The sequence below is a fragment of the Streptopelia decaocto genome (assembly GCF_964273445.1).
Source record: "Streptopelia decaocto genome assembly, chromosome: Z".
In the NCBI taxonomy this organism is placed as follows: Eukaryota; Metazoa; Chordata; class Aves; order Columbiformes; family Columbidae; genus Streptopelia; species Streptopelia decaocto.
Genome location: NC_138657.1, coordinates 16,361,169 through 16,382,568, shown reverse-complemented (window position 1 = coordinate 16,382,568; position 21,400 = coordinate 16,361,169). Strand labels below are relative to the sequence as shown.

At 41.6% G+C, this 21,400-nt stretch overlaps 1 protein-coding gene across 1 annotated transcript in view; it reads left to right on the top strand.

The window, feature by feature from the left end:
* The first annotated feature begins 49 nt into the window (after window positions 1-49).
* MTAP (methylthioadenosine phosphorylase) overlaps window positions 50-21,400 on the top strand; it is a 32,395-nt gene continuing 11,044 nt past the window's right edge. Inside the window, exons 1-4 of the mRNA XM_082075896.1 lie at window positions 50-91; window positions 2,719-2,805; window positions 9,099-9,157; window positions 11,502-11,669. Of these exons, the coding sequence (XP_081932022.1) occupies window positions 71-91; window positions 2,719-2,805; window positions 9,099-9,157; window positions 11,502-11,669 (335 nt within the window). The 5' untranslated portion in view covers window positions 50-70. The remainder of the gene's footprint in view (window positions 92-2,718; window positions 2,806-9,098; window positions 9,158-11,501; window positions 11,670-21,400) is intronic.

The following is a 21,400-nucleotide window of genomic DNA, read 5'->3' as shown; positions in this document are numbered from 1 at the left end:
GCGGGGCGGGGCCGGGCCGGGCGACACGCGGCCCCAGTGGGCTGGCCGAGTGCCGCTTCCTCCAGCCAACATGGCCGCCGCCGCGGTGAAGGTAAGCGCGGGCGCGCGCCGCCAAGGGTTGGGAAGGAGGCGGCCGTAGCGGCGGGAGGCGGCACCCACCACCGCCAACCTCAATCCATGCCCTGCCTGTCGCCTCCCCCCGTCCCGGGCTGCCTGCGGGCGGGCGTGCGGAGCGGGAGCGGGGTGTGCGGGCCACGCCGCTGCTTCCTTGGCGCCCGCCGAGCGCCCGCCGTGTCCTCCCCCGTTCCCTTCCCGCCTCGCGTCGGCCCCGCCCTCCCGCCGGGAGCTGCCCCGGGAGTTGGGCGGCCCTCAGCGGCGCCAGGCGGGAGAGGGGCAACATGGCGGGCTGCGCCGGGCCCAGTGTTCTGCCCGGACGCCGCCTCCCCCGCTCTCGGTCTCTCTCCCGCCCGGCGGGCACCACTGTTGCACACTTCTTACATTACTATCAAGGCGAAAAATTATTCATCCTAAAATTTATGTAATTTTCAGGATTTTCATGAACAATCATAATCTGAACGTTTGTGAATAATAAGCAACACGGGAATAGACCCATTGATACTAGTGCAAACAATTTACTATCAATTTACATATGTATAGATTTATACAGCCCGAAAATTACATTCAGCCCTTTGGAGGCAACCGCGAGGCTGATGTGGCCCCCGGCGAAAATCAGTTTGACACCCCTGATCTAGGTCTTGCCTGAGGCTTGAGTGTGTTCGGGGCTGCAGTTCGTGGATTTTTACTGGTATTTCTCCCTGCACTGCTGCTCGTGCTCCACGCGGGGGCAGCAAAAGGGAATGTGAGATCTGTTAAAACTACGTCAGTGTATCAGCACTTACAGCATCTCTGATGGAAACCTTTCTCAGATAAGCGTTTCATGTGTATTGAAGACCACAGAGCCTCTACTTTTTGAAACAAAATGCTTGATGAGCCAGTTAATATAGTGGTTGAACGAGTGAGGTCTCTATGGATGTGAAAATTGAGAAAAAGCTAGAGTAAGAGATAGTCGGGTGTGTATTATGCAAGAGGGCTGTTGTACATTGGGGTCTGGAGCTTTTACTTGAGAAATTTTCTGTCTTTAAAAATACTAAAAAATGGTGAAACTGTGCAGTAATAAGTCATGCCAGAATGGTTCCCGATCTTTTTTTCAGTAATAAACAGCTCAGCCATGATATGAATTCTTCAACTGAAAAGCCAGACAAGGTTCGCAACAACTGGTTGCACTGGAGAAAAAAAGAAAAGCAGCAGCATTTTCTCTCTGTGTGATAAATGGTGGCATTATTTATAAATACCATTACTAAGCCTGAGGTTGTGAAGGGCCTGACATTACCCATTTCATCCAAAACACTGAAGTGTTCTGGACTCAAAAGAAAACTTTTCTTGATTGAAAATGGAATTATCACTAGAAAAACCAAACCAAGATACTTTTCAATGATGAACTAGAACCAAGAAAATTCAGATGCACTTTTTTTTAGCTGGAATATGAAATCACAGGTGAGTTTAGTCTCAGTGAGAACAGATGTTTCAAATTACATTTTTCTTCCCCCTTTTTTTACAAAAGAGCTAGAAGAGATGAGCAATGAGCAAGAACAAGAAAATGGTCATTACTAAAGCATGACAGGTGGTAATTGTCAGTCACTTCATGCTGCTTCATTGTGAGTTGTATCAAAACATAACACAGGACTTTTAGCCTGATTTCCTAAGGAAATACAATATATTTTATTTAAGTGGTCATTTGCTTTGCTCTCTCTTCTCCATTTCCATTATGCTTTGAAACTGTTAGTCAATTCAATAAAAAATTGGGGGAAAAGTACCTGAAAAAGACTTCATTAAAAAAGTAGGAGGAGCAAGAGTCTGTTAAGTTTCTACTTAGGGAAGGGTTGCGAGTTGAATAACACTTGACACCAGTGTGCCCGCACAGGAGACAATTAGTGACCCAGCTCAAACGAAGTTTGAATGAGCACTTACATCTTCTTAGGTACAGATGACCTAATTGTAAACATGTGAAGAAACCCAGCAGCGCTCACAGCAGATGAAATTGTCAGCAGATTCTTTTTATTTCACTTGTGAAGATGCTGTTGAGCTGTCCCCCTTTTCAGAAGCTGTACAGAGATTACTTTCAGATAAAAGGAAGTTCCTAGATCTTGGCAAGTTAGTACAAAAATGTTCTCATTTTTTTTGCAAAACACATTGTTTTGTATGTATCATACTACATAGTAATACCCGGTATTCAGTATGGCAATTATGTGTAAGACTGTTTTTCCCCATAGAAAGAAAAAGCCTTTGTTATAATGTGCTTTTACAGGTATTCCTCACTCATTAGCAGCTTTCCCAAATAACAGCCTTCATTTTTCTACTGGGAATAAGTGATGAATCAGCACATCTTTGTGCATTTTCCACAGTTTTTTTCATTTGGTATCTTTAAAGGGGAGAATCACAGTGTAAGAAATGGGCAAGTTAAATACACTTGTTTAAATTATTAGTCATTTGAAATTTCCTTTCTGGGAAGCTGTGCTGAGCATATTAGGTTTTGTTGATCTATAGTCTAGCCCCGTCTGAAGTAGAAAATATATTTTGTAACTGCCTATTAAGTTTTTCAGACATGCTGTTAAGTGAAGTGTAATCTCAAGAAGACTAATATTTACTTTTCTATGTAAGATTGGAATTATTGGTGGAACTGGCCTGGATGATCCGGATATCTTGGAAGGAAGAACAGAAAAATATGTTGATACTCCCTATGGCAAGGTCTGTATAACCTATGTTTTTTTATTACTGAGACTTTCTGTTGATTTTAAATATGTTTGTGAGCTTTAAGAATTTTCAGACTGTTAATGCATAAAGGAGGTACTGTCACAAGACTATTTCCTTTTAGTTGCTATGTAGTGTGTGATTCTTACTTTGTAGAAATAAGGTGTTACAAAGATGATGTGTTAAGGGGACTATACCTCTTCCCATTTGTAGACTGGTTGAATTTACAACTTAGTTCTGAATCTGCAGTCAAGAGGGATAAACCCTCTTCTTCAAATTTGTGCTGTTATATGACCTGTAGTGTGTGTCAGATCACTTCAGGAACTTTATGAACTGCAAAATATTGTCCTTTGAGGTATATGGGCCACCGTTTTCCCTCTAACCGCTGAATTATGCTTTACATACCAATCACCATTGGTATAAGCATGACACCACAGTCATGCTTATAACCACATAATTTGAAACTGATTTGAAAATGAACCTCTGAAACTCTTTTTGTGGCACAGGTAGTCTTGGCCTACTCTCCTTCACATTGCTTCAACTCTTTTCCTCAGCAAAATGGAGTGGAGGATAGAGGTGTTGCTCTGTACACAGTGCCAAGTGTGTTGTGGAGGATAATGCCCCAAGCAAGGACAGTAGGAACAGGCAAGACAAAGGGTAAGAGAGAGTTTTATAGGCAGAAAATCAAGAGGGAGAGAGCTTCTAGTTGACACAGGAAGTTTACAGAAGAACTGGATCTTAGTAATCCTGTAACGTCATAAGACCAGGAAAGTCTGGTGGCTTTATAATTGCAATCAGAATTATATCTTATTAATTTTACCAATGTAAGGTAGTGTACACACAAGAAAATATCTGGCATGTAGTAGCAAGAGCCATTTTATGGGTAAAAGCTTGCCAGAAAGCTCAGCACTGTGGTGTGTGATTAAAAATCTGAATCTGTGCCTCCATTGAAAATGGTTTGAGCAGTTCAAAAATGGCTTAAGAGTATAAAGAGCAAGCAGAGTTTGTGTGCACACCATTCAAGAGAGGGAAGGAGACAAAGATTACGGCAGGATAAAACAAACAGGAGAATACGTTTGACTTTACCACCATCCTTCAAAATCTGTTAACAAACTGCAAGAGAATGAAGGGAACTTGCCTCCTGCATTTTCTGTACCCCACTCTCCAAACAGTAGCCAGCATTGGTCTGAAGTAGAATCCACTGGCTAAACCAAACCAATTGCCACTGCATTCCCTATTTTTTGAGCGTTGTGGCGGACTGACTCTCACATGGATGGTCACAGCCTGGCTGTGTCTGGAGACTGCTCACAAAGCAAAAATAGCCGTATGCCTGTAGCAGATAGTAACTGAAGTGTTTCTATCCAGGAAGGATGAAAAGTTCTTCACCTCCCTCACAGGGGTCTGTTCAGTTCAGAGTTAAGGGCACAGTGGCAGCACAGCATTTGTGGGGCTGCTCTGTCACAGTGCTGGGATGCAACAGATTTGGATGGCTCAGATTCTAAAGTACAGTAGGTGGCCTACAGGAGGATTTAGTATTACTGAGAAGAGTAGGAGAATCTGCAGGATGGCTTCTGCACAAGGGGAGTTGAAAAATTTTCTACTGTCCCTTGGTCAGTGTGGAAGGCTTTTAAAATTTCATTTAGGAAGCATTTTAGCTACTGACTTTTTTCCTGTGTCCTTCACAGAATACAACTTGAATAGGGGAAAATAAACCTCTGTTACGTGGTGTGGTTTGTGGGAAACCTTGATCAATGGATTGACTGTGTCTAAGCTTCGTATTATGCATTCAGCTTAGTCTCAACTCAAAGACAAAGTTGTGAATATTCTGTATCTGTGTATGGGGGGACGGGATATAACTGAGGTGTCACGGTAGGAAGGGAAGCGTGGATTCTAGATAGTGTGTTGAGCTGAACCAGCACTGTTAAGCTGACCTGGATGGAAAACTGCAATTTTGTGGAGCGTCTGTGTCTGTGAAAGGGAGCACAGCCAAACAGTGAGCTTTTGTCCTTACCACTGCTGGCCGGTCTCTAAAGTTCTAAGATCTGTCTGATGATTGTTTCATGTAGATTCACTCCTGAATAGAATTGTTTTAACTTCAGTGTTTGAATGCAGTTTTTGTCCTCATGGAGCAACTCTGTAAGGCTTAGACCACAAGTTAAAGTGGCATAAAGTGCATTGAGTGGGTCAAGTTGATAGACTTCAATTGAAGCAGAAACAAACCTTATAAATTTAATGGGTATCATTAGATGAATCAGTGTTTGCTTATTTTGCTGCTGAGACTTAGCATTCAGGAAGGTGTTACATAGCTTGCCTCTCTCATTGTGGAACAATGGAGATGAGAGATATTCAGCTATTGCCAAATAGGAAAGGGCAAATGGGAAGTTTTTTTTAAGTATACTTGGAAAAGTTTAGAAGTTTGTGGTTTATGTTACTATTTTTTTCTGAAGGTGTGTCATGTTCTTGATCGTTACTGAAATAAAACCAAATAGGGGATTTTCTTCCATAAAGAGGCTTTTTTATAGAGCTGTGATATCAAAGGAGAGAGAATCTGCCTCAAAGTTTAAGAGGTAAAGGGCTCAATGTAAATAAACTGTTCAGAACTTTGTGGTCTTTTAATTGCTGAGAGAATTAGGCAACAGGAAGCCTATTTAGTTCAAGCAAAACTAAGAAGAATGAAAATTAATGTCTGAATGAAAAAAAAAAAGGCATAGTTAAAAAATGTACATCCATTTAATTCTGTACTGCAAAAATGCAAAGTGTACAATTCTACTTTCTTTAAATTTTGTTTTTTAATTCTTGAGTTTCTTGGCAAGGACAAAGCTTTTAGCTGAAAACCTTTCTGGTGATGTTCCTTGACACATATGACATTTGACAACAGCAAAATAGATGTTTCCTTAATGTTTTTTCTGTACTTTTAGAAGCAGAATAATAACATAGGTTTTGCTCACACAGAGTCCTTTATTTGTCTTCTGTTTTGGCCTTTTTGAATCCTAACAATCATTTAATACCTAATCTTAGATCGTATGGGAATGTGGGGATTTTTTTTTTCAGGTGAAATATGGAAAAGTTTAAAGGAAACTAATATAAGAATTTTTGCAATTCTCTATACTGGCATTTATCCTCCCATGAGTTTTCAAGTCATACAAGCAAAAATGCAGCAGATTAGTTTTTTAAAAAATAAATATGCTTAAAGCTGTTAATATTCCAGCCTCCTTTTCTCCCTTGTCTGTTTCCTCCATTTTCATTGCATCAAAAATTTGGTATTCCATGGTAAACACCCTAAAACCTTTTGGCATTCGATCTCCAGATATGGAAAATATTGTTTTCTTATAGGATGAGGAGATGGCTTGCAACAGCATTTGTCCTCATAATTGAATTTTGAACCTGCTAGTAAAACTTTATTCAGTAAATACTTTCAGTTGGATTGTTTTACTTTCTGGATGACAGAACTTGGTTCTGAATCACTTTTTCCCGAATCAGCAAAATAACTTCCTCTTCTAGAAAATTATTTTAGGTGCTCCTCTTTTTTTGGTCATATATATATATATATATATATCTGGCAAACAAAGTGGGGCAGGGGGATTCCACCTTGCAAAGGAGCTTTATATGCTTGCATCAGGAAAACCATGTGACATAACACTCAAGCTCCTCTTCTGCCTCCTCAAAGTGATTTACATATTTTGGTTCCTAAACAAGATTACGGGTTAAATGAAGGCTTGGGGAACCATACTATTCAATCTCAGGTTTTCCTTAGATTTTAATTTTGCTTGTTCCGGGTATTTTCTGTTCCAGCTTGCTTCTGAGGAAAGGAAAGACCAAGGAAAAAATGAGTTCTGTAAGCATCACATGAACAATACTTCATGAATATTTATGTTGCAGACAAAGGGGATTTATTTCAGTTGTTTGTTACTGTCATAATTTAGGGTTAATTGCCCAGGGTTCTTTGCTTCCTTTTCTGTTTTGCAACACTGAGTAATATATATATCTGACCTGGATTTTGTGGAAGGGGGAAGTAGATAAATATGTGTATGAACTGTTAATGTTTGAGAACTTTTTCTTGGTCCTTTTATTAAATTCTGCTATAAAATACTGTATTAAAGCTTTACATTCAGATTGCTCCATTGGCTGTTTATATTATTTTATCAGCATTTCAAAGCTCCCGACCACAACTACAATAACAGTACAGAGGTACAGCACAGGAAAGAACTTGTGGGAGAAGGAGAGTGGAAGAGAAACATATACTGGCTCTGTTACACGGTTAACACAGTTTGAAATTTCTGTTATCTTTTGCTTACTTATAACTTTGCACACACTGATTTATCCTTGTCTCCTCTCTTTTAATGACTCATGATGCAGTATCTGCAAATTCTTAAGCTGTCAGCTCATCATTTAGCAGTCCATTTTTTGTTCCAGATCTTTTTCTCTGCCATATTTCTAGCAGTCACGTGCAAGAAAGTCACTCAAGCTTGGAAGGCACCCTAAATGTGTTTTGTAGAGAACTCTTAAAAAAAAAAAAACAAAAACAAACCCTGAATGCTGATTACTGTGGAACGTCATTCTTATGTGATGTTGCAACACCAAAATGCCTTGGCAACTAGATAGCAAGGCTTTAGCCCTGTGTGAAATTTCATTCTTAAAGCCATGTCTGGTTCAGAAGAGTATACATAAAGTAAGGTGAATAAATTAAACATTTAAATGTCAATAGGTTAATATTAAATGGGGACTTCTTTTAAAAGAAGTCAGAATACGCTGCAGTTCTAAAAATAATTTTTCTGAAACATTCCATTTATTTTAAAAAATGATGAATCTGTGTCTAGCAGAATTTAAACCTAGGTGATTCAGTAAATTGTGTTGCTTTGAAGATATTTCACATTAAAAATGACCAAAAAGAGCTGTGCAATGGGGAATAAGAAGTGGTAGTTTTATTAGAACTTAGTATTTCTAAGATGCAGCTATGTTACTTTATTCTAGATCTCTGCAGATTTTCATGTGTGTCATAGAATTAACAGCTATAAAACTGAATGAAAATTGAGATCTTGCAGCTAGCATTAAAATACAAATAAAATTATATCAAGTAGCAGACAACAGAACAATTCTAAATCCAAACGTGTGAGTCTAGACACTAACAAACTTGTGATCAGTAATAAATTGTAGTTTTGTTAATACCTATTTCAGCTTTAAATCCTAGGGCACAGAAAGGGAGATTGGCACAGAGTGGCTTCCAGCTTATTTACAGTTTCTTCTACACTGCAGTAAAAATAGTGAAATGCATGCAGTTCTGAACAGCACAAATGCTGTTTGGCTTCTAAACAGAGAATTTTTTTAAGAGAAAGGGAAGCTGGAAGCATTGTGTATTTCAGATCGCTGATACATGTGTCCCAGGTGCAGAACACAGCCCACAGCACAGTTAATTTGTTGTGGTAGCATTTGGTGACCTGGGGGCTGCCCCACATGGGCGGCGTGACCATCTACAGGGCACACGGCACGTGTCCCAGCTGGGCAGCTGAAACCAAAATGCTCTGGCTGGCTTGTTAGTCAGGAAGAACGCATGTTCTCATCATGTAACTGCGACAGGAGAGCATGTGCTGTCTCCTGGGCCCTGGGCTGACTAAATACAATGCTGCTTCTGCCACCAGTGTACCTGAAGTTCTCTCTCATATCACGCCTCACTTTCTGAAAGCGGGACTCGCAGCAGCAGGGAAGAGGGAGTTTGTCAGGATGCTGCAGGGGAGCGAAGGGTGGGTTGGAGGAGTCTAGAACATGAAGTGAGAGCTAGGGGTCATGGTAGACAGGGGACAGAGAAGAGAATAGGGAGTGTTACAGAAAGGAACAGATTAAATGTGATTTCTGTTGCGAGGAGGCTTCTAGCAGGGAATGGCACCTGTTTAGCAAAAAGCAACCAAAGTTTACAGGAAACAGTGAGATGTACTAAGCAATTTAAAGGCAACATTTACATCCTGCTGCTTTCATGTATGTATAACACTGTTTCAAATACTGTTTCAAAGTATTTGAAAGTATTACTGTTTCAAAACCTAACATAAAGAGGGCAATATTGAGGTATGAACACAGAAAAATTGTGATAATCATGGCGTCAAGTTTGATCTTCCAATTCTAGACTGTTACAAATCAGCCATATCAAACTACTGTTTTATTCTGAGCTGAAGAAAATGTGAGACTACAGTGGTAACCAGCATTTCCTTTCATAACTATCCTGCTTATTTTTAAGTAGCAAATAAGGTTTCTAATGTGATTATCAGGTTATCATTCATTCTTATTTGCTTGTTTTGCAGCCATCGGATGCCTTGATATTGGGAAAGATAAAAAATGTGGACTGTGTGCTACTGGCAAGGTAAATGAGCATTTTAAGGGACTTTGCATTTTGTGTCTTAAAGTTTTCTCAAAAGCTTTTTCCTTTTACATTTGATTAACTGAATTTTTACTCTGATTTCATCTTGCTCTATGGAGTTACTAGCAAAGTCCAGCAGAAGTCTGGATTTTTTCCTGAAGAAATTTAGTACTGCATGGACTGAGAGTCGTAAAAATACCATTTAAGTTAGGAAAGAGAAATCCAGTCGGGGTGCTGCCCTGGTAAGAACTGACTGGTCTGGTGGGTAGGTAGGTAGGTGTTGTCTGGTGACCTCAGTAACCCATCTACGCCCTGTTTCTGCAAATTTCCTTTGTGAAACTTGGAAATTGCCTGTTTACAGATGAACTATATATCTGGTACCACTGTAGACTCTTTCAAATAATTCCCTTTAATTATTGAGTCCTCTGGCTGTTACCTTTATTGCTTAGGAGGCTGCATCCCACGTAGTTCACTCTCTCTGAGTTATTTTTATTCAGATATCTCTTACCTACTCAGAAGAGACTCTGGAAGCAAGATCTGCAGATGCGTGCATGGCAATTCCACACTAATCTAACTGGATGTCTAGGACAAGTGTACCACAAGACTAAACGTAAGACTGCTAACACAGTTCTCAGCATCTGGGCAGCACAGGCAGAGCCCGGTGCTGATAACAGGGTCCATCAGCAGTCCCAGAAAGTCAAGGTGATGAATCAAGTCCAGGATCCATTCAGGGAGTCCAGGCAGGAGCAGTAGGCCAGAGACAGCGTTGGAGGCAATGCTGCAGCATGCGTCCAAAGTCCACCCAGAGAACAGGTCTGGAGATAAACTACAGCTTAGGTCTGAAGGCCATCCAGGAGGCAGGGCTGGGGACAGGCACACCTGTGACACAGCTCAAGGCCAGGAGCAAGGGCTGGGGCCTGAGCCTGGAGGTGAGAGCACCTGGGCTGACGGGCACCGGGTATTTGGGTGGAGGCCCAGGGTGAGACTGACCAGGGCAACTGCGATCCAATTGTACGCTCAGGGCCCTGACTTTTTTCATGCCAGTATTTTTCCATTAAGCTGCTGACTATTGCCATCTCTGCAACCGCTCTACTGTCTGTGGTTTCACTTATCTTGCATGGACTTTGCTCATGTTTTTTGTTACACATGGACAACATTTTTCTCATTTTCTCAAACGAAATGCTAAGCCAAATCTCATAGCTGTGTTGTATCAAAGTAGGCCTTGGGCTACAGATGGCTGAATAACTCAGCTGTGGTTTATGTCCTCACTGGGATTTATGACCATTCACGTACGACCCCTGTGAGTTTACTTTCAGGGCTAAGGTATGTGCAACTTCACTTTGTGTTTTGGGAAAAATAACAGAGTTTCTTGTCAATGACCAATTAAAAAAGAAAAAAAGCCTGTATACTCTAGAAAAGGGATATGACAACAACCACAACATTAAACAACAGATCTGTGTGCCTTGTAGCATATTAGACTTGCTAGTGACAACATGGGAATCCTCCCTGACAGTGCTTGGTCATGTCGTGTGCAACTCCCAGTTCCCAGTTGATCAAGTTCTTAAGACCTTTTGGTCTCTGTGAAAGAATCAATTGGGAAATTAAGTTCCTCCTTTCCTCTTATGTGGTTGAAAATAATTTTCAAATATGTTTAATCATTATGAGAGTGAGGTACCTCTGTAGCGATGACAGAGATAACATGAAAGTATGTGCTTGTAAGACTAACTATTTCCTGTCTTGGTGAAGAAATATACTGTAACAGTGTAATGTCATCCTTCTGATTTATGAAAGCTGTCAGATCATTTTAAGAGCAAAGAGAAAAATGTGATGATTCTGGTGTTTTCTTCAGAAACATGACAAACTTCTTTCTGTTTTTAATTTCCTGTGATGTGCCACTCTTTTCTGGGTGAGAGGATACAAACAGCACTTTTGAGCATAAAGTTTGTAGAGGTGTATATAAATCTTACAAATTTGTTGTAGTATATGGAAGATTTAATTTTATACACCTGGGTTTTCAGAATCAATGGAACTGAGTTAAAAAATTGGGAGAAGAGTGCTTTTTTGTACTCTTGAAGATGCTAAAATATATTTGGATTGTGTTTTCAAGATTCTTTCACTACAGTCTTGAACATAAAAAAATTGCATTTCAAAACAAAACTACACCAGTACTTCTTAAACAGCGAGAGAACCTTAATACAGTTAGGAAAAGAAGGTACACTGGAGATAGCTGAAATGGTGAGTTCCACTGCCAATGTTTTTAAGTTTTTCTGGAAGTCTCATTATCTGGGAGAAGGAAGGGAATTTCAGTCTGATTTATTTTACTCTCTTGCAACATGTATCTTTGCAGACATGGAAGACATCATACAATTATGCCATCGAATGTCAATTACCGTGCCAATATCTGGGCATTAAAAGAAGAAAATTGTTCGCACGTTTTAGTGACTACTGCCTGTGGTTCATTACGAGAGGAAATACAACCTGGTGATCTTGTCATAATTGACCAATTCATTGACAGGTGAGTAACATTTGTTTTTAATTGTGTTCTTAGTTTTTGGGGGAAAAAAGGGGCAAGTGGTGTTAAACCATATAATAATAAGTTAATGTTAATTTAAGTTTTTGTGGAATGAGTTGATAGCCTCAGTTCTTACAGCAAACAGTGAGATTCATACAAGAAGACATTATAGGAAACAGGAATGATGTTACAAGAAGTTCAGGTCTAACAAACTTAGAAGTACTTAGGTTTGAAGAATTGCCTCAAATAAAGGAAAGTATAGCTCCTTGGGAAGAGTCTGAAGAGAAAAGAGGTCCTGTTCTCAGATGTGGGGGAGGAACACAAGCTCAAATTACAAGCTCAAATAACATTTTCTGAGGACTCTGTTCAGCTGCATATCCCACAAGAAAACACTTGAAAGGCGCAGATCTGCTTCCTGCAATCAGAACAGCAGAGTGAACAAGAAATTTCCAAGGAAATTTTTGATGCTCTGTTTCCACTAGTATGGGCATAATCATAAACTGTCCTGAGTTGGAAGGGACTCATTAGGATCATCGAGTCCAACTCCTGTCCATGTATATGACAACCCCACAGTTCACACCATGTGTCTGAGAACATTGTCCAATTTCTTCTTGAATGCTGTCAGGCTTGGAGCTGTGACACCTCCCTGGGAAGCCTGTTCCAGTGCTCCAGCACCCTCTGGGTGAAGAACCTTTTCCTAATGTCCAACCTAAACCTCCCCTGAAACATCTTCCTGCCATCCCCTCGGGCTCTGTCATTGGTCACTAAAGAGAAGAGATTGTCACCTGCCCCTCCTCCTCCCCTTGTGAGGAAGCTGTAGACTGTGCTGAGGTCTCCTCTCAGTCTCCTCCAGGCTGAACACACCAAGTGACTTTAGCTGCTCCTCATACAGCTTCCTCTCCAAGCCTTTCACCAACTTTGTAGCCTTTTCTGGACACTCTCCAGCAGCTTTATATCCTTTTAAACCTGTGTTGCCCAGAACTGCACACGGGGCTCCAGGTGAGGCCACACCAGTGCAGAGCAGAGTGGGACAATCACCTCCTTGCCCGGCTGCCAATGCTGTGCTGGATGCACCCAGGACACGGTTGCCCTCTTGGCTGCCAGGGCACACTGTTGGCTCATGTTCAACTTGCCATTGAACAAAACCCCCAGATCCCTCTCTGCGGAGCTGCTCTCCAGCATCTCATCCCCAAGTCTGTATGTACAGCCAGGGTTGCCATGTGCCAGGTGCAAAATCTGGTACTTGCCCTTGTTGAACTTCATGTGGTTGGCGATTGCCCAGTTCTCCAATTTGTCCAGATCCCTCTGCAGGGCCTCTCTGCCCTCAAGAGTGTTGGCAGCTCCTCCTAATTTTGTGTCATCAGCAAACTTACTAAGCAAGCCCTTAAGTCCTAGTCTAAGTAATTTATGAAGACATTGAAGAGCACTGGCCCTAAGATGGATCCCTGCAGAACCCCACTGGTGACCGGTCACCAGCCTGACATAATCCCATTTACTAGAACATTTTGAGCCCGGCCCGACAGCCAATTGCTCACCCACTGCACTGGGTGTTTACCCAGCTGTGTGCTGGACATCTTGTCCAGGAGGATACTGTGAGAGACAGTATCAAAGGCTTTATTGAAATCCAAAAAGATCACATCGACAGGCTTTCCTTGGTCAGCTAGCTGTGTAACCTTGTCATAGAAATAAATTAAGTTTGTTAAACAGGACTTTCCCCACATGAACCCGTGCTGGCTGGGACCAATGGCTGCATTGTTGTTCAGATGTTTTTCAATAACTCCCAGAACAATCTTCTCCATGATTTTGCCAGGAACAAAAGTGAGGCTTACAGGTCTGTAGTTGCAAGAGTCATCCCTGTTTCCCTTCTTGTAGATTGGGACAATGTTTGCCAACTTCCAGTCACCTGAGACCTCTCCAGATCCCCAGGAGAGCTAAGAACCATGGAGAGAGGTCTCGCTGTGACATCAGCCAGCTCTTTAAGCACCCTTGGACACATATAAGACCACAGGCCATTCTGAGTTTTAAGAATATGAAATGAGGTGGAGAGATGTCAGAAAGCATAGTAGGAGCCAGGTAGGAAAATATATGCAGTAATAATGAGGCTCTAAGGAGGGAGATCAAATGCAACACAGTGGGAAAAGAGGAAGTTATTTTAAAATAAGGAGAGACGCTAATGTTTTTTATATTTCTAAGAATCATAAGAAAATAATTTTTTTCCGAAGTCTATATGCTCCAGTCTATATGCTCCTTGATTGTCTGATGTTTAGAAAAAATTATAATACGAGGAGGGGGAAAGCTACATCTAAAGGTCACCAGCTACACAAGGTATTTGAAAAATATAGTTGCATTTGAAGAGGTAGATTTATTATTACTACGTATAGGTGTACTGTATCTGGAAGTCTTATTCGCGTATTTCACCCAATTTTAAGTGTTTGGAATGCTTTATGCAGCTTCCTCGCATTTTTGTGGGACTGCTGTCAATATTTCATTGCCAACTGAATATTTATACCTAGATTGTTCTCTGCAGTGCAGTAAGTTTCGACTTACTGATATTTTTGTGTGTGTGTACCTGAAATGCTTTTTCTTGTAAGAGGGTATGTTTTAAGTACAGTGTATCTAAATTACTAAGTACCCTGCAGGAGCAAGCCCCATATAACAGTATCACAGTATGTTTGGGATTGGAAGGGACCTCAAAAGATCATCTAGTCCAATCCCCCTGCTGGAGCAGGAACACCTAGGTGAGGTCACACAGGAGCATGTCCAGGTGGGTTTTGAATGTCTCCAGAGAAGGAGACTCCACAACCTCCCTGGGCAGCCTGTTCCAGTGCTCTGTCACCCTCACTGAGAAGAAGTTTGTTCTCAAATTCAAGTGGAACCTCTTGTGTTCCAGCTTGATCCCATTACCCCTTGTCCTATCATTGTTTGCCACCGAGAAAAGCCTGGCTCCATCCTCGTGGCACTCACCCTTTATATATTTATAAACATTAATGAGGTCACCCCTCAGTCTCCTCTTCTCCAAACTAAAGAGCCCCAGCTCCCTCAGCCTTTCTTCATAAGGGGGGTGCTCCACTCCCTTAATCATCTTCGTTGCCCTACACTGGACCCTCTCCAGCAGTTCCCTGTCCTTCTTGAACTGAGGGGCCCAGAACTGGACACAATATTCCAGATGGGGTCTCACCAGGGCGGAGTAGAGGGGAAGGAGGACCTCTCTCGATCTACTAACCACCCCCCTTCTAATACACCCCAGGATGCCATTGGCCTTCCTGGCCACAAGGGCACAGTGCTGGCTCATGGTCATCCTGTTGTCCACCAGGACCCCCAGGTCCCTTTCCCCTACACTGCTCTCTAATATGTAATCTCCCAACCTATACTGGAACCTGGGGTTGTTCCTGCCCAGATGCAGGACTCTACACTTGCCCTTGTTAAATTTCATTAGGTTATTCCCCGCCCAAGTCTCCAGCCTGTCCAGATCCCGCTGGACAGCAGCACAGCCTTCTGGCGTGTCAGCCACTCCTCCCAGCTTAGTGTCATCAGCAAACTTGCTGATAGTACACTCAATTCCCTCATCTAAATTGTTAATGAATATATTGAATAATATTGGCCCCAGTACTGACCCCTGAGGCACTCCACTAGATACTGGCCTCCAACTAGACTCCGCACCATTGACTACCACTCTCTGGCTTCTCTCCTTAAGCCAGTTTGCAACCCACCTCACTACTCTATTGTCTAGACCACACCTCCTCAACTTAGCTGTGAGGATGCTGTGGGAGACTGTGTCAAAGGCTTTCCTGAAGTCAAGGTAGACCACATCCACCGCTCTGCCATCATCCATCCACCTTGTTACATTCTCATAAAAGGCTATGATGTTGGTCAAGCATGACCTACCCTTGGTAAAGCCATGCTGACTGCCCCTAATAACCCTCTTATCCTTGATATGCCTAGAGATGGCACCAAGGATAAGCTGTTCCATTACCTTCCCAGGCTAACCTGCTTCCTGTTATACTACAGTTGACTTATGGGTGGAGAGCAGCTGTATTGTTGACAATGGTTTGGTTTTTGGTGTTTGGTTGGTTGGTTGGATTTTGGTTTTTTGTTTTGTTTGTTTATTTTGTTTTTTTTCCCTGAAGTCTGAAAGTATTTAGGCTTATGGCTTTGTTTATAGAGATTAAATCATAATCACTCTTCTTCTGCTAGTAGTATTTGGAAATGAGTAATCTTAGCATCGATATTGATTTATCTAGGAAAGATGTTAAACATACTTGGGTACACCAGTTGGATAATTGTGAGTAAAGCACCAGTTATTGCAACAGCATCATCATCTAGCAGACTCCTAGATAGGTGAGAGGAGCCTAATTGTGCTAATCTGTGAATTGCTTGTGTGGTAAGGAGTAGCCTCTGGCCCAGAGACCCTGCAGTTTTAAACATGAAACAGTTTGATTGCAGAGTTGTTATCTGCTACAGATGAGGCTTGGAAGTATGGAGAAACTAACTCTTGCAGAGGCCAGGCAGAAAAACATTATCAGAGCCAGGAAATTAACCCAGATATGAAATCTGAGACCATCTTTCATCCAAAATGTCATTATCAAAATTAACAATTCATTTTGAAGCTACCTAATATCTTCCCACAGCTTTAAATTTCCCAGGACTTGACGGTCTACATCATATCTCTTGAGATGGAAAGGAAGTAATCATCTTGGTTAAGTTTGGGTTTTAAGAACGTGTCCCCTTCCAGAAGAAAAAAACCCAGTTGTTCTAGAACATATTTATCTGATGTGACAATGAGTGAAAGGACAGGGATTATTTATATTGCAGCAAAGAAGGAAAGTAGTATCTTGGGCTGCATTAGTAGGGCTGTTGCCAGGCTGAGGGAGGTGATCGTTCTCCCCGTCTACTCAGCACTCATGAGGTCACACCTGGAATACTGTGTCCAGTGCTGGGTTCTCCAGTACAAGAGGGACATGGACATACTGAAAGAGTCCAGCAAAGGGCCACAAAGATGCTGAAGGGACTGGAGCATCTCTGCTGCGAGGAAGGGCTGAGAGAGCTGAGACTGTTCAGCCTGGAGAAGAGAAGGCTCAGGGAGGATCTCACCAATGTATGTGAATATCTGAAGGGAGCGTGCAAAGAAGATGGAGCCAGGCTCTTCCCAGTGGTTCCCAGGGACAGGACCAGAGGCCATGAACACAGACTGAACCACAGGAGGTTCCCTCGGAACTTCAGGAAGCGCTGGTTCACTGTGAGAGTGACTAAGCACTGAACAGGTTGCCCAGAGAAGTGGTGGAGTCTCCCTACTTGGATGTGCTCAAGAGATGCCTGGATGGGGTCCTGGGCACCCAGCTCTGGATGGCCCTGTTTGAGCAGGAGGTTGGACCTTCTAACCTCAACCATTCTCTGATCTGTGTTTTCATTTAGACTTTAGTCAGATGATCACCAGTAGTAACAGCATATCCTATATATGAGCAGTGTTTCGTTCAGGCAAGTAAGTTTTCATGTTGATGTAGAAGAATGGGACTTGGCAGGGACTTGTTTCATGGCTTCAGGAAACCAAAAAGCTTTTCTGAAAAGTAAATTAGAAGGTTTCCATGTGGAAAACAATATGTGTAATATTAATGTAAAAATCATTACTAGCTTGCCCTTTTAATTCTGGAAACTGACCAGTCTTAATGGTCTGTGTCATTTGACAATTTGATTTCTGTGGTAAGTCTTTTTCCCTGATGATCTTTGCCAGTGGGTATTAGACTGCTTGTTCTTTGCAGGTAGGGTCTGCATTTTTGCTTTTCACAGAGGTAGATGGTCTCTATGAGTGATTGCATTATATATCATAAATTATTATGAAAACAGTGCTCCTGATAGGAAGGTATTTTAATGGGACAAAATCAATTGTTCACCAAACTGTGAAAAGATACAGTATTTCTAAAATACCTTCTAATGAAAGATCAGGGTCCTGCAAACAAACTGTGTCAACAGTGTTGGAAAGAAGGTACTGGCTAAACCTGCAAAAACGGTTGTTTTTTTTTTCCTGAAAGGTACCCTGGCTTGTAGTGATTAGCCCATGCCAGGCACTACATAAGAAAGAGGCTTGAGTCTAGGTTGGAAGGATTTACTCAAGCTGCCATTAAAATCAGTGTCTTCTAGGTGTCCAGATGCCTTTTAGCATCTGGGCTCTAGTTCTCATGAGGGAGCACATCGTAATTCTCCTTTCAGGTAGGAAGCGGGAAGACAGAATGCTGAGTGCAAGAAGAGCAAGATTAAGCAGAAAGCTGTAGGCAGCAAGTGTAATTTGCCCCCTTTGGGCATTCACACTGTGACACTGATGACAGGATCTCAATATATGGAGTTGTGTAGGACTTATGTCTCATTTAGGGCACAGGTTTGACGTACAGTGGGGAACCCTGAATAGGTGCAATTAGAACAGTATAGCATTTCCAGACTTTTGACAACTCAATTCTGCAGATCATTAGCATTCCTAGTAAGTGGTTGATTTCATATATAGAGTCTGCTTTCTTCACACTTACCTATTAGTGTGTCTTTAAACAATAAAAGATACATTTTGTTGAGTAAGTACCAAAATATTTACATGGTATTCTCCCCACTTCCAAATAAAAAAATAACCACAGGAACTAGTATGGGCTCTCAATAGTTGGTCACTTCTTTGAAACAAGTAACTAAAAAACTATGGAATTTTTTCTTTGCCTTTGGCTCCTGTTAGTTTACTACAGCACTTTCACCTGGCTGGACTGGAGTAATTGGGAGCTTTTTAATACCTTGGTTCACTGCTGATGGTTGCTAGGAAACAAAGAATAAGAAGGTAGGTAACTACTTACTTTAGATGACTCAGCTCAGTCAGAAGAGGTGGAAAGTAGCTTCATAAAAAAGTCCTGTAACAGCTGCCAACGTTATTGCTTGAATTCTTTGTGTCACATGCGCCGCTACAATTATTACAGTATTGTTACATTCTGTAGAATTTTTCATGTGAGAATTTTCTGTCAATGTGCCTGAAGAAGCAGAGCATACTGAAGCTGCTTTTTATACAGTAGATGCCAGTGTGAATTTTCATTTTGTTCTTTAATTATGAATAGCTTGTTGATAACTCAGCATTACTGGAAGAAGGGGGAAGGTAATGATGCAAGTGGAAGAGGACCGGTTGTCACAGATGGAAATGATTGGTTGGTTTGTTCACTTATTTGCTTCCAGTCATAGCCAACATTGCCAGGAAATCTTACGTTACTGTGAGAAAATGAAGGGGGCAAAAGCCACTTTACTGTCTGATTAAAAGGGTGGCTTTTGCTACGGAGTGAGGAATACAGACTCTTGGCACACCTTCAAAACTGCAGTACACACAACTTTGAATTTGACAAAGCAGTAAGAGCAGGGCAGACACACCAAAACTGTGCAACAATTCAAGGATTTGCTTGTGCTGTGAGCACCACTGCCCTCTTGAGCTTGATACACCAGTAGTTGTGCATGAAAATGTACATGTTGCATTCCCAGGGAAATAATTCCCTTTTCTCTGGTACCACCATCCACTGTTTGGCACAGAGGCGGCATGGGGGTATGGTGGTTCTCCATAGGAACCTACACAGCCCCTGCTCTTAGCTGCTTGCCTGTAGCTATCAGCCCAGTGCTTTCAAGTGCTGCTTCTGATCTCTCCTGTTTGGGGCATCCCCATACCTTCACTTCATGCTATCTTTGATCAGTCTGGATTGTGCACTCCTAGTCTGAGTATTATGGCCAGTTTCTGGGCAGGCACTTGGGGAATCAGGGGAGCTTGCGGACTTCTCCACATTTAAAACTGTGAGATCTAAGGAGCAGGTTGTCTCTGAACAGTGGCTGTAGAGTGAGGAAGGTTCTCAAACTTGTGTAAAGAGAAGAGCCTTAGGCAGATACTGTCCTTTGCTCTCTGGCTCTTGGTCTCAGTGAGAGCAGGGCAAGGAAAGCATCTATGATTCTGTACCTTCATTCTGTCTACAAGAGACACAGAGAAGGAGTATCGCAGTGGTGAAAATAATGTGCTGCTGCACTGTACCTTGCAGACAGGTGAGTGGGACAGGTCAGGATAGCCAACTCCTGGCTTGAGTAGCCAGGCTACAGAAAGGAGTAGAGGCTAAAAGGCATTCCTCTCTGCCAGCCATTACTTCAGAGGTAGCAAAAATCAGAGATTAGTTCAAATCTGCCTTTATTATCACCCTAAGCCTAGCAATTTACAGACACATCAGCTGGCCCCATATCAAATAGCTATGGGCTTTGAAGAGTCGCAGCCTTCCATGCAGAAGAGCAGTTGTTGCACTGAGTGCAAACAAATTGTCCATTACTCAGAGCAGTTGTAGGTCTTACCACTGTTACTTATTCCCATGCATGGTGCTAACCATAATGGGATTTCTTTATTAGACCGTGTAGTGATGTGGATCTTCTGTCCAAAGAATACAAGGTATCTGAAAGTCAGAGATGAGTATTTCTACAAATGCTGTCTTTCCTCAGGGCTTTTCTGAGTGAAAGGGCCTGACTGACAACATCTCAAATACTATAATACAGGAAATGGCTTATGAATTTTCCCATTTTCTCCAATTATAAATAATTCATTAACATACACTGAAAAAAGTGTGTACAATCAGGTACATTCTGTTTGCAAGTCTTCAGTGACCCATGAAGGAAAAATTAATATTAGTGTTTCAACCAATTTGAAAAGCTGTCCCCCGTTTTGCAGACAGTTTTAATTTGCTGTTCTCTTTTCCTGTTTTACAATCTCATCCTTAAGGCTACCCTATTGGTTCTTTTTTGTTATTCATTGTTGTGTTGGTTGGTTGGTTGTTTTTTTTGGGAACTTGTTTGTTTTTTCTTCCAAATCTACATTCTAACAAGTCGCTTGTATTTAAAACCTTCAAAATATTTGCTGGTGACTTGTGTGGAGAACTGTTGTGAGCAGTATTACCAGGAGAAATTTTGTATTTTAACTGTGGCTTGAATTTGTCTGTTGCCTTACAATACAATACAATACGTGACACAGTGGGAGGAAGAAGGGAATGTCTCAAAGAATGTTGAGGGTTTTTGCCATCCAGTTGGCAGAATTAACTTGAGGCAGTGCATTTGAACGTGAAGTAACGGTTCCGGTAGTTGTCAAAGTGATGTGCTGGGTGCTAATTTCTGCAGCATATTGGACTATTGCCATGCAAGAAAACAGTTCCTCAGTTGAAGGGAGTAAAAGGATTCTTCTACTTACAAGCTGCCCATGCATGTGTGTAGTCTTTCTGAGAATATGAAGACATCCTATTCCAGAATTGTTCTGGTTGAATTCACACCTTTCTTGTTAAGGAGATTGTTCATATGAATTCCCATCATTTCAATGTAGGGATGCAATGATATGAACAAGCTCTATCTTGAATAGCTGTATGGTAATTCAGACTTGATTCCTTCCTTCCTGAAAGCTTACCGTGCTCCTTTTTTCAGGGATTAGTTGCCTGACTTAAATTCAGCTGATTTCTTTTGGGTAGAGGCACAGCATAATATGGCTGTTTGTCTCATCTAGGAACAACATTGTTAGCAATAGATTTTTCTGTAATTAATTTGCAATGCGCTACTGGAGTAACAATTTTATACTCGAGTTCAATTCTGAAAGGTTTGTACAGAGGCAAAACAAGATTACAGGTGGTCATTAATATCATGCTGGTATTTTTCTTCCCTCACAGGAATGCTGTGTTTTCAGATTTGTATACATTTCTTGCTTTCTCATCTGTTTT